Source organism: Squalius cephalus (assembly GCF_949319135.1).
Source record: "Squalius cephalus genome assembly, chromosome: 22".
Lineage (NCBI taxonomy): Eukaryota > Metazoa > Chordata > Actinopteri > Cypriniformes > Leuciscidae > Squalius > Squalius cephalus.
Window position 1 is genome coordinate 959,840 of NC_137143.1, and position 15,161 is coordinate 975,000.

Below are 15,161 nucleotides of genomic sequence, written 5' to 3' on the forward strand. Positions count from 1 at the left end.
AAAGTTGCTTTAGTGATAAACACAATGGACACTGGTCTTCTCTCGGTGTATTTATTGTGGAACACTCTTTAACTTGTGTCTGGATGTTGTTTAAACAATCTCTGCACATTATTAAAAAAATAAATAAATAGCAACTTAATATTTTGAAGCAAAATAAACTGGAATGTAGAAAGGAATGCAGGTTTAAACGTCCTCCTGTTCTGTCCGCTCTCTTGAGGAGACCCATCTGCTCACCAGCACCTCCTGAAACACACACCATTACAGATCCAGACGTGTAGAGGAACGAGAGACACACACACTGTCCTTCTGTCTCACCTGCACGCTGAACCGCTTCACACACTCGGGAGACGACAGCATGTCTTCTGTCAGATCTGATGGAGTGATGACGTAGCAAAGCATCAGTTCCTGCACAGAACACACACGCAGCGTCACAGAACACACCAAACTCTGCCACTGTTTCAACAAATACACACTTTTTGCACTGTCCGTAAGTTAAGTTATATATTCAATTATATTAGGGCAGTGGCATCACATTATTTGCCAGCATTGACAAGTTAAAACTATTATTGATGTTTGACCGGAAGGGTAAAAATTATGGCTGGGTATTGACACAAATTTCACAATTCGATTCGATTTCGATTCACAAGCTTGCAATTCGATTCAATTTCGATTCGATTCATTATTGATTATTTTGGATATCAGGTTCAATACATGGCAAATGTTCTCAAGGAAAACAGATCTCTTCACTAATGCTGTGAACTATGGGAGTCAGTGTTAGCCTATAGGCTTCATTAGCCTACTGTAATACTGAAGGTAAAAATGAACTGATTTGTATACACACACTTAAATTACACTTTTATTTATTTTTATATTAATAAAGTTATATGAAATATAAACATGTAATGGTGGCTGTCATAAAAACCTGCCAGATTTATTCAAACATGCATTTAATATTGAAGAACATTAAAAAAGATAATGAATATGTAATATGGTGCATATATCTAGCAGAATGCTCCTCTCTAGAGTTATTTTTCTCGCTGACTGACGAGTTTATGGTCACATGGTTTTTCTGAGGTAAATGTAACGTTACATGACATTGTTTACAAGCTGTTTTACTGACGTCTTTCCACGGTTGAAACACTGATTGAGCGATTCCATGTCACATGATACGGACTTCGATAAGTTGTTCTCTATCATTTAACACACTTTCAGAAGCTCATTCATGTTTATCTCGCGCTGTAACTGGTGTTATTAAGGCGGAGGAGAAGATCATGTGCTTCTCTAGAGCTGAGCCAGAGCGATCTCACGCCACAGCGACAAAACCATATTTATGTTTTTGATTTTCGTAAGAAAATGGATGTAATTTGAAATCTGAGACTTTGTTTCATATCAATAGTAAAAAAACACAAAGATTATTGCGATTTATTGGATGGGATGCGCTACAATCTTCCATTCATTCATCAACTGTAAACAGGATGACTAATCGATTCTTGGGATTTAAGAATTGATATCGTTTCGTAAAAATGAGAATCGATTCAAATCGAGAAATAGATATTTTTTACCCAGCCCTAGTAAAAATGACTTATTTTCATCATTAGATCTAGCATTCTGCCCACTTTAAATCAGATTAAAGAGATAAAGTGCGCAAGATTACATTTATTTGCATGAATGAATAATAGCATTTATTTGAACAAATTATATAGAGAGAGATGTGTGTGTGTGAATTACCTGCGTCTGTGCAGCGTCTCTAACTAACGATAGCCGTGTTTCCATCCAAAGTTGCAAATTTAGTTAAGTCAGAAATATGAGTAATAACACTGTAAGTTTCTGCAATCAGACTCTTGTCCCTCCATCATAAACGAGTGTGTGTCGAGCGTCAGACGAAACACAGTAAACGCTGTCATGTTCTCTGGCGTTCGGATGCTGGTGTTCGGGAACACACTCGTGTGTGTGAGACGCTTCTGGAGGGAGTTACACCAGATCATTCTGATCACACACTCTTTCAGAAACACCAAACCAGCATTAGAGACGCTGCGACGCCATTGGTCCACTGGGTACTCCAGTTATTCAGTCCACAGATACTAATTAAAATTAGATTTAAAATGAGATAAAATTAAGATCCTGTTATTAAAGTCAGCATGAAACTGAAGATGCGCTGGACTTTCTCCTCTATTGTGTCGTATATCCGAGTGAAACACTTCTGGAACAAGAACAGATGTGGGCGGGGCTTGATTTTGTCAGTGTGGAATTGATTGGATGGTTGTGGTTTGCTATTGGCTGATCTCATGTGAGTGACAGGTGTCTCGCCCTCGTCATCAGAGAAGAGATGTGATATAAGAGGTGTTGTACCTTCGAGACGTTCCCGGTGGTTCTGCTGAGAGCGGCGAGAGTCCTCCAGCTGAAGGACCTCAGCGAAGCGCCTCTGAAACACACGTCTGATCGCTCCACCACCACCGAGTAGCTGAACGCAGTCAAACGCAGTAAAGCAGGAGCTCAAAGCATTTGAAGGCTTAGAATATATTAAAGCAGTAAAGTTGACGTGAAAAACACTATGAATTGGGTTCTGAATTCAGTTTGAAGGGAGAGTTCACCCAAAAATGAACATTAGCCCATGATTTACATAAGTGATCCTATGTGTATATGACAATCTTCTTTCAGACGAACACAATCAGAGTTATAGAAAAAAATGTCCTGCTCTTCCAAGCTTTATAATGGCAGTGAATGTCCGTTTCTGTTTTGAAGTCCATAAAAGTGCATCTATCCATCATAAAAGTGCATCTATCATCATAAAAGTGCATCTATCCATCATAAAAGCGCATCTATCCATCATAAAAGTGCATGGATCATAGATGCACTTATGATGATAGATGCACTTTTATGATGATAGATGCACTTTTATGATGATAGATGCACTTTTATGATGATAGATGCACTTTTATGATGGATAGATGCACTTTTATGGACTTCAAAACAGAAACGGACATTCACTGCCATTATAAAGCTTGGAAGAGCAGGACATTTTTTTATATAACTCTGATTGTGTTCGTCTGAAGGAAGAATGTCATATACACATAGGATGACTTGTGTAAATCATGGGCTAATTTTCATTTTAGAGTGAACTCTCCCTTTAATGCTTATTATCTATGATTTGCATGTCGGCTGGACTGTATCTTGATGCAACAAAGCAAACTACTTTCAACATAACAAGAACAAACCTTGCATGATAAAACGGTGGTCCTTTTCGGTAGAGCACTAGAAAAGAGAGAAATAAAGGATCAGCTCTGGAACAAATGAGAATCTGAGCTGAAAAAGCAATCTATAGCAGCTCTATAGTGCGCTCGAAGCGAGAGTCATGTGTCAAAGCCTCCAATGACTCCTGAAGTTCACAGCCAAGACTCGGTTTCAATGAGCGTGCGGCGCAACGGGTCTGAGTGCGAGGAAAGCAATGCTTAATACACCTGAATAATTCACCGGTCCACCTCCAGTGTTACACACACTACTTGGAAAATCTCTCTCACCCACTGGACTCGGTTAGTTCAGGGTTAGGCCTAAATGTTTTAGAGGGACACACCATAAACAACAGTGCTTTTGAGAACAGATGGGTCGATCCGGTACACACTAGACAAGAAAACATGACATTAGATGCAAGTCAGTTTAAATGGTTCAAACTGACAACTATTCTTGCATAAACATTAAAGGTTACCTAGATTTTAATATTATCTGCTTTCAGTCTGTGCGTTGCTTCTTGACATGCAAAGCTTGATATTCTTTGGCTTCTTTTGAAATTATTTTCATTGATGTAGAAAAATGAATACATGAACTGACCACAATTTGACTTAAATGCAAGTTATTAACTTTGGTTACACTTTATTTTAAGCTGTCCTGGTTACGGTGTAATAATTACACAAATAAGTAATGAGTAATATTAGCAACACGCACTTCCTATAGGATTAGGGCTAATTGCTTGTAATTGTGCATCATTAACTATAGTAAGTACACAAGGACACTAAAATAAAGTTACACCAAATTTGTTTTAGTGTAGTGTTACCACTTTTGTTTTTCTTTAAAAGTGTAGTGACCAATTTTTTCTTTAAGTGTAAAGTGTTAAATTTTTTCTTCAGAAGTGTAGTGTAGAAGTGAAGTGCTATACGAATGTCATTTTCATTAAAACTGTAATTACCACTTTGTTTTTCTTTAAGTGTAGTGTTACAAACCTTTTCTTTAAGTGTAGTGTTACACACCTTTTCTTTAAGTGAAGTGTTACAAACCTTTTCTTTAAGTGTAGTGTTACCAATGTTTTTCTTTAAGTGTAATTACCTATTGGTTTTTCTTTAAGTGAAGTGTTACAAACCTTTTCTTTAAATGAAGTGTTACAAACTAAATGTTACACTAATGTCTTTTCCTTTAAAAGTGTAGTTCCCCATTTTTTTTCTTTAAAAGTGTAGTTACAAACTTCTTTTTAAAGTGTAGTTACAAACTTATTTTTTAAAGTGTTACACTAATGTCTTTTTTCTTTAAAAGTGCAGTGTTACCAATGTTTTTCTTTAAGTGTAGTGTTACCACTTTGTTTTAAGTGTAGTTACCTTTTTGTTTTTCTTTAAGTGTAGTGTTACAAACCTTTTCTTTAAGTGTAGTGTTACCACTTTGTTTTAAGTGTAGTGTTACCAATGTTTTTCTTTAAGTGTAGTTTCCCATTTTTTCTTTGAAATGTAGTTACTTTTTCTTCAAAAGTGTAGTGTTAACAATTTTTTTCTTTAAGTGAAGTGTTACTTATGTTTTTTAAGTGTAGTTACCTTTTTGTTTTTCTTTAAGAGAAGTGTTACAAACCTTTTCTTTAAGTGTAGTGTTACAAACCTTTTCTTTAAGTGTAGTGTTACAAACCTTTTCTTTAAGTGTAGTGTTACCAATGTTTTTCTTTAAGTGTAGTTCCCCATTTTTTTCTTTGAAATGTAGTGTTACCCTTTCTTTAAAAGTGTAGCGTTACCAATTTTTTCTTTAAGTGAAGTGTTACTTATTTGTTTTTCGTTAAGTGTAGTGTTACAAACCTTTTCTTTAAGTGAAGTGTTAAAAACGAAATGTTACACTGTCTTTTCCTTTAAAAGTGTAGCGCTACCAATTTTTTCTTTAAGTGTAGTGTCACCACTTGTTTTAAGTGTAGTTACCTTTTTGTTTTTCTTTAAGTGCAGTGTTACAAACCTTTTCTTTAAATGAAGTGTTACAAACTAAATGTTACACTGTCTTTTCCTTTAAAAGTGTAGCGTTACCAATTTTTTCTTTAAGTGTAGTGTTACCACTTTGTTTTAAGTGTAGTGTTACAAATGTTTTTCTTTAAGTGTAGTTCCCCATTTTTTCTTTGAAATGTAGTTACTTTTTCTTCAAAAGTGTAGTGTTAACAATTTTTTTCTTTAAGTGAAGTGTTACTTATGTTTTTTAAGTGTAGTTACCTTTTTGTTTTTCTTTAAGAGAAGTGTTACTTATTTGTTTTTCTTTAAGTGTAGTGTTACAAACCTTTTCTTTAAGTGTAGTGTTACAAACCTTTTCTTTAAGTGTAGTTACCTTTTTGTTTTTCTTTAAGTGAAGTGTTAAAAACTAAATGTTACACTAATGTCTTTTCCATTAAAAGTGTAGTTCCCCATTTTTTCCTTTGAAGTGTAGTGTTACCTTTTCTTTAAAAGTGTAGCGTTACCAATTTTTTCTTTAAAAATTAGTTACAAACTACTTTTTAAAGAGTAGTTACAAACTTATTTTTTAAAGTGTTACACTAATGTCCTTTTTCTTTAAAAGTGGCCAACAATTTTTTTCTTTAAGTTTAAAGTTGACCAATCTTTTTCTTTAAAAGTGTAGTTACAAACGTCTTTTTTTAAAAAGTGTAGTTACCAATGTTTTTCTTTAAGTGTAAAGTTACCACCGTTTTCAATAAAACTGCTGTATAAAAGCAATGTAACACTTACATTCATGCATCAAATGTTGGATATGCCAAATCACAGCAATGTTGAAACATACACGAATGTGAACGAAATGTCTTAACTCTGAAATGTGGAAATGCTTGCAAAATGTATTATCAAAATGACCCTGCATTGAAAATAAATCAGGTTGAATATAGTTCATGAGATTTATGAGAAATATCCTTACTTAAGTCAGTTCCATATTTAATTCCAGACTTCGGCACCCAGCCTTTACTGCGGAAATAGTGATAGGCCGCGTATGAGGTGGAGAAGTTGGGCTGAAGTGAACGAAACATCGTCCAGACCTGAGCGACTGACAGAGCTTCCTATAGTAAACAAGACCAGACCCAACTTAGCTACCAATCAAGAAACAACACATTTAAATGACGTACACAGGGGTGTGTTTCCCGTACAACACCGTAACTCGCTGCTTCACTACTAAAGTACGACGCATCGTTGAAGAAATCATCTAGCGAGTCACGACTGTTTCCCCAAACCGTATTGTCGCAAATTGGTCGTTCAATCACGTTGGATGATGACGTCACGCAGTTGGTGGAGTAATAATACTTTTAATGAATCTGTTTGAGATGGAATTAACGCTAGATGTTTTGCTATAAATTACGAGCATGTCATCTGAGGAATATTTCTCATTTTTCTCAGTTATTTTGCTTTATTTCCAGATTCAATCACAGGCTCGTTCTTACACTAGAGCTCGTTCACTCATGCGCACTCTTCAACAACGACGCTTTCAATCTCTTGACAAACTAAAAGACTTAAATTACATTTGTATGTGTTCTAAATAACAGATATAGATTGCACTGAATTTCAGCTTGCTTATTTTGCTCAAGATCAGGATTTATTGAGTCCACATGTCATGCAAACAAGATGGTTTCGGGAAACACAGACTTGTTGAACTGCTGATAACGACAGAATTCGTGACTATAGTTGGCTAACGATGCTTTCGGGAAACACACTCCTGGCCGACACACAGTAAGGACAGTAAAAACTCACCCCGCTGTAATAAATGGACAAGCATCCAAGAGCATAAACCAGAAAGAAAGCCTGAAATGCAAAGACAAGCATCTTGTTAGGAGACGAATGATTCAGCATCGCTTCTCAACTGATTTGCTTGGTTGCTAACAAGGTTATGCTAGGATGTCTCCTAAATCACACTGGCTTTGGTTCAAACCCAAGATAGCGGCCTAAGAAATCACACAGGGGAATGTCAGACAAAGGTAAAGCACACAGCCGGGATGAGGAATAATCAATTATAAAATATCACATGTTGCTCTTCGACTCTTTGCTAAGACTCTAGGGTGTATTTAACTGGAGAATGATGGGATGTGATCATACTAACGAGAGGAGTGGTCATTTCAGTAAGCTGTTGTTGAGGGAGGTTGAATTAACACTTAAGGGAGAATACAGTAGATAAGACATTCACATTCACTTCTGTTGTTTGGATTGGCTTAAACCGCGCGACTGCATCCAGCTGTAACAATAAAAGCTCTACTAAAGCACCATTTAGCTCAAAGCGGACGGATGAAGACCAGGGGCACGAGACCACAGTGATGGAGGCCCGGGATAATAATAGAATAATTGCAGCAATGTCCAATATGTTGACGGACAGGATTTCTGGGTAATGCATCATCACAGAGACGGCTTGAACCTCCAGGCTAGTCACTCACTTCTTCATAACTCAGCTGGAGATACTCCATCATGGGGAACGGGTTTATTCTGCACACACACTTGCCCAGCGGGTCCTGAGATAAGAAAAGAGTCCATTACTGGCAGGTTCACTCTTAAAACTAAGACTGGAGAAATGCATTATTACTTGTTCACACTAATGTGTCTTAGAAAACAAAGTCTATTAGCATGCATCTAATTCTGAAACATGCATGAAGGAGTTTCCCTCAGTTTTTGTCTTTTCCAGTTGTTCATTATTTCTAGATTAGGACGTTTAATTTAGAGTCAATGCTCTCAGAATACGGTTGTCAGTCCTGTATTTGAGTCCTCAATGGAGTAGTTCACTTCAGAATTAAAATCTCCTGATGATTGACTCTCCTCCTTGTCATCCAAGATGTTCATGTCTTTCTTTCTTCAGTGGAAAAGGAATGAAGGTTTTTGAGGAAAACACTCCAGGATGTTCCTCCATATAGTGTCTTCAATGGGGTCCAACGGGTCGAAGGTCCAGATGTGAGTTTCAGTGCAGCTTCAAAGTTTCGACACGATCCAGCCGAGGAATAAGAGTCTCATCTAGACAAACCAGCGGACATTTTAGAACAAAATACACATTTATATACTTTTAACCACTAATGCTGGTCTTGCTCTAGCTGTGATGCGCCACACATTACGCAATCAGGTTGAAAGGTCACGCGTGTTCCGGTTCAGAAATGTAGAGTAGGGCGAAAAACTCTCATCTCAATTTCTCCTCCAGCTTTAAAATCGTCCGACATCGTTGTTTTACCTTTTATTTTTTTTGTAAATAGCGTATGATTTAGTCTTTGCACGTTCGCTTTGTAAACACTGGGTCTGTTCTTACGCCTACGTCCCGCTTGACCTTTCACCCTGATTACGTAATGTGTGTCACATCTCAGAGCGAGTGCAAGACCAGCATTAGTGGTTAAAAGTATATAAATGTGTATTTTGTTCTAAAATGTCCGCTGGTTTGTCTAGATGAGACTCTTATTCCTCGGCTGGATCGTGTCGAGACTTTGAAGCTGCACTGAAACTCACATCTGGACCTTCGACCCGCTGGACCCCATTGAAGACACTATATGGAGGAACAATCCTGGAGTGTTTTCCTCAAAAACCTTCATTTCTTTTCCACTGAAGAAAGAAAGACATGAACATCTTGGATGACGTGGGGGAGAGTAAATCATCAGGACATAACTAACGTTTTAATGCGGTCACAGATGGTTATGTAAACTGGATCCGTGTCAGTATATGAGATCCGTGCCTGGGGTCTTAAAGAAACAGCATTCGCTGGTCATTAATGTTAATCAAGACGAAGAGAAAATCCCTCTCTGCTCTTTACTGAATAACTTCAGTAGCTTTAAACGAATCAGTTTATATATAATTTATAATTATATTTTTACATTTGTTTATTTAAATGCTGCTGTTAAATGCACCTACTGAAACAAAGCACTGTTTATCTCATTTGTGTTGTGTTGTATTTTTTAATAACAAAGATAAAATACTGAAATAAAGATTTAGCGTCGCTCACCCCTCCTTTGGGCTAAATTATCTGTCCTTCTTTTATATTTTGCTACTTTGTAAGGCTATGATTTTAAAATAGTGAAATTAGTTTGGCTGTAATGTTCAGTCACTTGCAAAATAGGAAAACAAATCATGAATTGTGATTATATTTGTGCCATATCGGCCACTTCTATTTGATAGATATTTAGTGTTTCCATCAGCTACAACAGCAAGCGCTAAATCTAGCCTTTTTTTTGTTTTTGTTTTGCAAAAAGATACTTGATGAAAGTTTGGATAATGCACTATTTGCACTATGACCTGACACTGGTCTTCCTTTCATTCGTGAATTGTGAGATATTCTTTACAGGGTTCGTACAGACACTGTACAATTCAATTCCAGGACTTTCAAAGACTTTTCAAGCACTACTTTTTGGTTTTCAAGGACTATAATGAGAGATCTCACTTATCAAACAATATCTTTCAAATTCTTAAAAAGGTAAATAGATAAACTAATAAAACAAAATGGTGCAAATAAAGTGCAACACACACAATAACTGGTGACTTTAACCATTGAAAGGATACTATGATAAAGATATCGCTTTCCTGATTCAATCTGATGTTTTCTCCCATGAATATATGATTGAGCTGAAGAATGAAAGATGGGATATTTATATGAGCAATATCACTGATAGTCATGCGAAATGGCTCTATATCTACAGTGCTATGCATAAGTTTAGACACCCATGCTAAAGTTGACCAAAAAGAGGAATAAAAAATCATCTTTTGGAAATTGAACTTAATGCCTTAATTAAAAAAATTAGGAAAAATCCAACCTTTAAGGACACCAATTTTCTTTGTGAATGAATAATGTATCGTAAATAAATAAATGTTCTTCCTTAAAATACAGGGTGCATAAGTTTGGACACCCCTATGTTAAATTCCCATAGAGACAGGCAGATTTTTATTTTTAAAGGGCAGTTACTTCATGGATCCAGGATACTATGCATCCTAATAAAGTTCCCTTGGCCTCTGGAATTAAAATAGCCCCACATCATCACATAGCCTTCACCATACCTAGAGATTGGCATGGGGTACTTTCCATAAGATCATCTCTCAATGCAAATCAAACTAGCTATTAGGCTAACTGAAATAAAACCATGCCAATCTCTAGGTATGGTGAAGGCTGTGTGATGATGTGGGGCTATTTTAATTCCAAAGGCCAAGGGAACTTTATCAGGATGCATAGTATCCTGGATCCATGAAGTAACTGGCCTTTAAAAATAAAAATCTGCCTGCCTCTATGGGAATTTAACATAGGGGTGTCCAAACTTATGCACCCTGTATTTTAAGGAAGAATATTTATTTATTTACGATACATTATTCATTCACAAAGAAAATTGGTGTCCTTAAAGGTTGGATTTTTCCTAATTTTTTAAATTAAGGCATTAAGTTCAATTTCCAAAAGATGATTTTTTATTCCTCTTTTTAGTCAACTTTAGCATGGGTGTCTAAACTTATGCATAGCACTGTATATCAGACGGGTTGCAACGTTGACTTTGTGTGAAAAGATAAAATTAATTGAGTAATTCCAGCACTTTTCAAGTACCTTTTCCAAAATATGGGAAGATTTCAAGGATTTTCCAGGACTTGAATTTCAAAACGTCAAATTCAAGCACTTTGTACGAACCCTGTGTTTTGCAAATCTAGTTTAATTCACCATTGAGACGTTGTCCTCTGTGGAGTTTCCATCATCCTCCTCCTCAGAAACCAGGACATATTCACAGGCGTCTGACGGGTCGGTGTTGGGCACGATGGGCTCTGGACTCCTCCGCTGGGCTTCATCCGCTCTACAGCCACAGTGAGCGACCCAGTCGTCGTGTCGTCTACACTTCCCGCTGGGTTTGGAGAGCGGGTCTGACCGCTCGGGTTCTTCCGGATGGAGATCAGCCAGAGGGTCATAAGCCGGGTTTCCTTGACGCTGAGACCTGGCAGGATCCGTCTGATCCAGATTTAAATCAGTCTCACACGACACGCTTTCGGCCTGAGGTTTCACTCGATCTCGGCTCTCTTCCTCCTTGATATCAAACTCCACTGGTTTTGTGAGTATCTGAAGCGCATGATTGACAGACTCATCCTCCAATCCCTGCATCCCGAGAGCCGCCCGCGCCCAGCGGAGCCGCTTCTGGTATCTGGTAGAAATGAATCCAACACCACTGATGATTAAGCATCAAGTGCATGCATGAGAATAACTGCAAACTAGGGATGCACAGATGTGAACATTTAGTCCGATAACCGATAATTCTTTATATCTGAAAGCCGATAACCGATATATTGGCTGATAAATCTAAATCCAAATTTGTATATAATTTTTGAGAGCCTGATTACAAAAACAAAAGTCTCACTATTAAAATCCACGTCCCAAACACACAATTATGATGTTCTCATTATAATATTATGTAGCCGATATGACAGACTTGTGCTGCACTTTACTGTATTTTCCTTTAGTCATCATGTTGAACAGTGCGCATCTGAAGCGTCTCAGCTGAAGGAGATAATACATTATTTATCAGCTTTAATATATCGGCCAGATTTTATTATCGAGCCGATAACAATTACATTAAAAATGAATATTTATCGGCCGATACCGATACTGTAAAAACATCCAGAGTGCAATATTACTCACTCTGACGAGGAGATCACAGGCAGACATCTGTCTCCAATGTCTAAAAAAAGAAATAAAATCAGTCATGGTGTTATTAAATGTTTAGATGCTCATGGTTGATTAAAGGATTAGCTCACCCAAAAATAAAAACGGTCATTCACTCATAAGTTAACGTTCAAAATAGGCTTATTATCATTAACTAAAACTATTACAAACATTCTCAACAATCCAAAATGGATCCAACTATTTTTTCTAATTTTATGCCCATCTCTAATATTTCTTTTCTATCAATTTTTTTTTTTTTTTTTTTTAAGTGGTTCTTCAGCAGCTGAGGAGCTTTTTCAACATCAGTAAGGTTTCTGATGTTTTTCTAATCAGAAAACTTCACTCTATAGTAAATGTCTTAGATGATGTTCTAATGGCCTCTGAGTCAGCCGACTCTGCTATACTGGCACTTCAATCGAGATGAAAGGAGATAAAACATTTCTGTTAATTAAAATAAAGCTGAAATAAAATAAAATAAAATATCAGTAGAAATGCTTAAACTACAATGTTGCCTTGGCAATAAACTAAAATGATTAACTAATTAACTGAAAAAAAAAAAAAAGTTGTCCAATATCTATATTATGCATTTATACATGCATTTATTTGTATTTATATTATGCAGGATCTAGAATTAAGACTCACCAAGCGCCAAATGTGAGGGAAAAATTTTTTTTTTGAGAGTATATGAAACGCCGTCTCTCAACAGTTTTCCGTAATATATTTATGAATTCTACCGATGCATTAGCGTGAGCGACACTTGGGACGAGCCAAGTTAAGCCTCGACAATTTACATATTCAAGCGCAAGACGATGCAAAGGAAGCTCATTTCAAACATAGTTGGTTATGTCTAAAGTGAACGTAAACAGCTGAGAAAGTAAACGCATGTGTATCAGTGTATTAGATCCATGCATTCGCTCTTAAAGGGGACATATCATGCTAAATCCACTTTTTTAGCCCTTAAATGCATTTTGTTGTATATTTGGAGTGTTTAGAAGTACAGAAAAGTTGAAATTATTCTCTTCAGGCGCTTCGTTGATATCTTTATATTCTGTTTTGGCCTTATTTTTCAACCTGTTCAGATTTTTCTGTTATCTATGACGTTTTGTGAACTATTACGTCACAGTATTTGCAGCGGACCTGCCAAATAAGGACATCGACTTCCAGCCCAACACTTCGAGCAATCCGCCATTTTAATTTCTCGCTGTGATTTTGTAGTCCAAACTAAAAGATGCAGAAGTTACGAGAGGGTAAGTTAAAATGTTCAGTTGTTGGATGTAGTAACCCACACGCTTCATTACACCGTCTAATGTAGATGAACTGCCGCGGCGCATGTTTAACTGAAAGAACGAGCAGAGAGAGAGAGAGACCCGGTCGCGCGCACGCACTCTCTCTCTTCGGAGCCAGGCGAAAGTGTAAACAAGACTTCACCGTCTCCAAACTAGACGCTCTCTTGCTCTCTCTCCCTCGCACATATTAATCAAAATAAATCGACACGGTGGTAAAAGGTCGGAAGACCAAAGTTTCATGTGTAAATACAGTAACACACCATTGCGATACATCCATATGAAGATGTTGTTCTGCAGGTTTGTCGTCTTCATTTTCATCTCGCTCCGGGTCCGACTCTGGCTCGAACATGTAAGGCTGGCTGGACAAGTCTTCCGTTGTTGACATTTTGTTAATAACGTGTGAATAAAAAGTTTCTGTGCCGCTAGATAATCGTATCTCTGCTATCAAACTACAAAAATGGCCGAACGGGGTGGAGTTGAACCGAGTGTCATCTGGAGAGGGGGCGGGGTATGAAGTGTCTCATTTGCATTTAAAGAGACCGCACCAAAACGAGTTGCTCTCAGACGCACATCAGAAAAAGGGGTAGAAAAGGGGCCCGTGGAGCTATAATAATGAGGAATTCAGACCCAAGCATTGCAGTTCCGCTTTATATAGACTACAAATGTATGATTTATATGTAAAAAGGAACGATTTAAAAGCATGATATGTCTCCTTTAAAGTGACAGCAGCCTAATAAACCTTCGGCTGTCTGTGTTTTTAACACACTGCTCTTGGCTAAATAACCTTTGTAAGTTTAATAAGGAAACTTTAATAAGGATGTTTAATTAAGCATGTTAAGTATATATTTTTATGCAGTGAAGACTATGCAGTGTTATTTTACATTTGCTTTATTACACTTCTGTAGCTGAAAACTACTGTCAGACCTACTCTGTTTATTATTGCATTATGCTTTTACTTGTACTTTGATTATTTGATCTTATTTTATTACTGACTGTTTACTGGTCTTTAATGTGTTAAATTTATATTAGTTGGTCGGTAAAAAATATTTATGGCTGGTAAATTTACTTAAGTGGCAAAAAGTGAGTTTTAGGTCCTGTTTATATGTGAATAAAAGCCTAAACTAAATCTGTTCATCATATAAAACAAGTGTGCTTATTCAGAAGACTTAGCTAGTTTTTAACCACTCGATTCATATTACAAGCTTTTTAAGGGGTAAACAGACTTTCAATTTGAGGGACAGAAATCTCTCAGATTTCATTAAAAAAATATCTTCATTTGTGTTTCAAAGATGAATTAAAGTTTTTTGGGTTTCTAACGAGAAAATTAGACAGAATTGAAATGTATTTTTTGGTTGAACCGCAATAAACACATGAGTTACTGCTTCCAGCACCCACAGCAACAGTGAACGCTGTCACTCAATACCTACATTTCCACTGTCGAGAGATCACGTGCTCAGGTCTGGATCTCGAGAACACTCCTTTACCAAAGTAACCCTTCAAGAACAAGAAGAGAGAAGGTTTAAACGACTGTTTTACCATGGTATGACCCAAACACAAGCAGTGCTGCCTCACCCTCTCATACAGTGTCAGTGTGTGTGCAGGATCTGTGACTATGACTTGATGACTGATGATTTCTGCTCTGTATATGATGTGGTCCTCATCCTGTGCGCTCAATAACACCGGAAGAGGAGCTTCAAACGACTCATAAACCTTCGCCCGGCGTTTGGGCGCTTGAAACACGGCTTCAGTCATGGAGGATCACACAAACAACACCACAGGTTAATAATAATAATAAAAGAGTCTCAAGTGCTTCATCGATTCAAGCCATGTGAGATGCGATCGGTGTCACCGCAAAACCCGTCCGGCCGTCACGCGTCTGGAAACATTAGTTCCGAGTTTCTTGTTTAGGGAATCTTCTTTTTCGTACTAGTCGAACATCAAATAGTCGTATTAAATAAGCGATTATATCATAAACCCCACAGTTAAACGTTACGAATTTATGTTACACTTTTATTCTAATTGTTTTAA

General features: G+C 37.1%; 1 protein-coding gene across 1 annotated transcript; it reads right to left on the bottom strand.

The window, feature by feature from the left end:
* Nucleotides 1-41: 41 nt before the first annotated feature.
* tsen2 (TSEN2 tRNA splicing endonuclease subunit) lies at nt 42-15,005 on the bottom strand. The gene is made up of 11 exons (XM_079857954.1): nt 14,706-15,005; nt 14,561-14,627; nt 11,824-11,863; nt 10,858-11,329; nt 7,631-7,705; nt 6,957-7,007; nt 6,133-6,271; nt 3,216-3,252; nt 2,350-2,461; nt 316-405; nt 42-243 (listed from the first exon to the last, which is right to left on the bottom strand). Exons 1-11 carry the CDS (start codon nt 14,883-14,885, stop codon nt 184-186), a joined length of 1,323 nt encoding a protein of 440 aa, XP_079714080.1. The 5' UTR covers nt 14,886-15,005; the 3' UTR covers nt 42-183.
* Between the last annotated feature and the right edge of the window lie 156 nt (nt 15,006-15,161).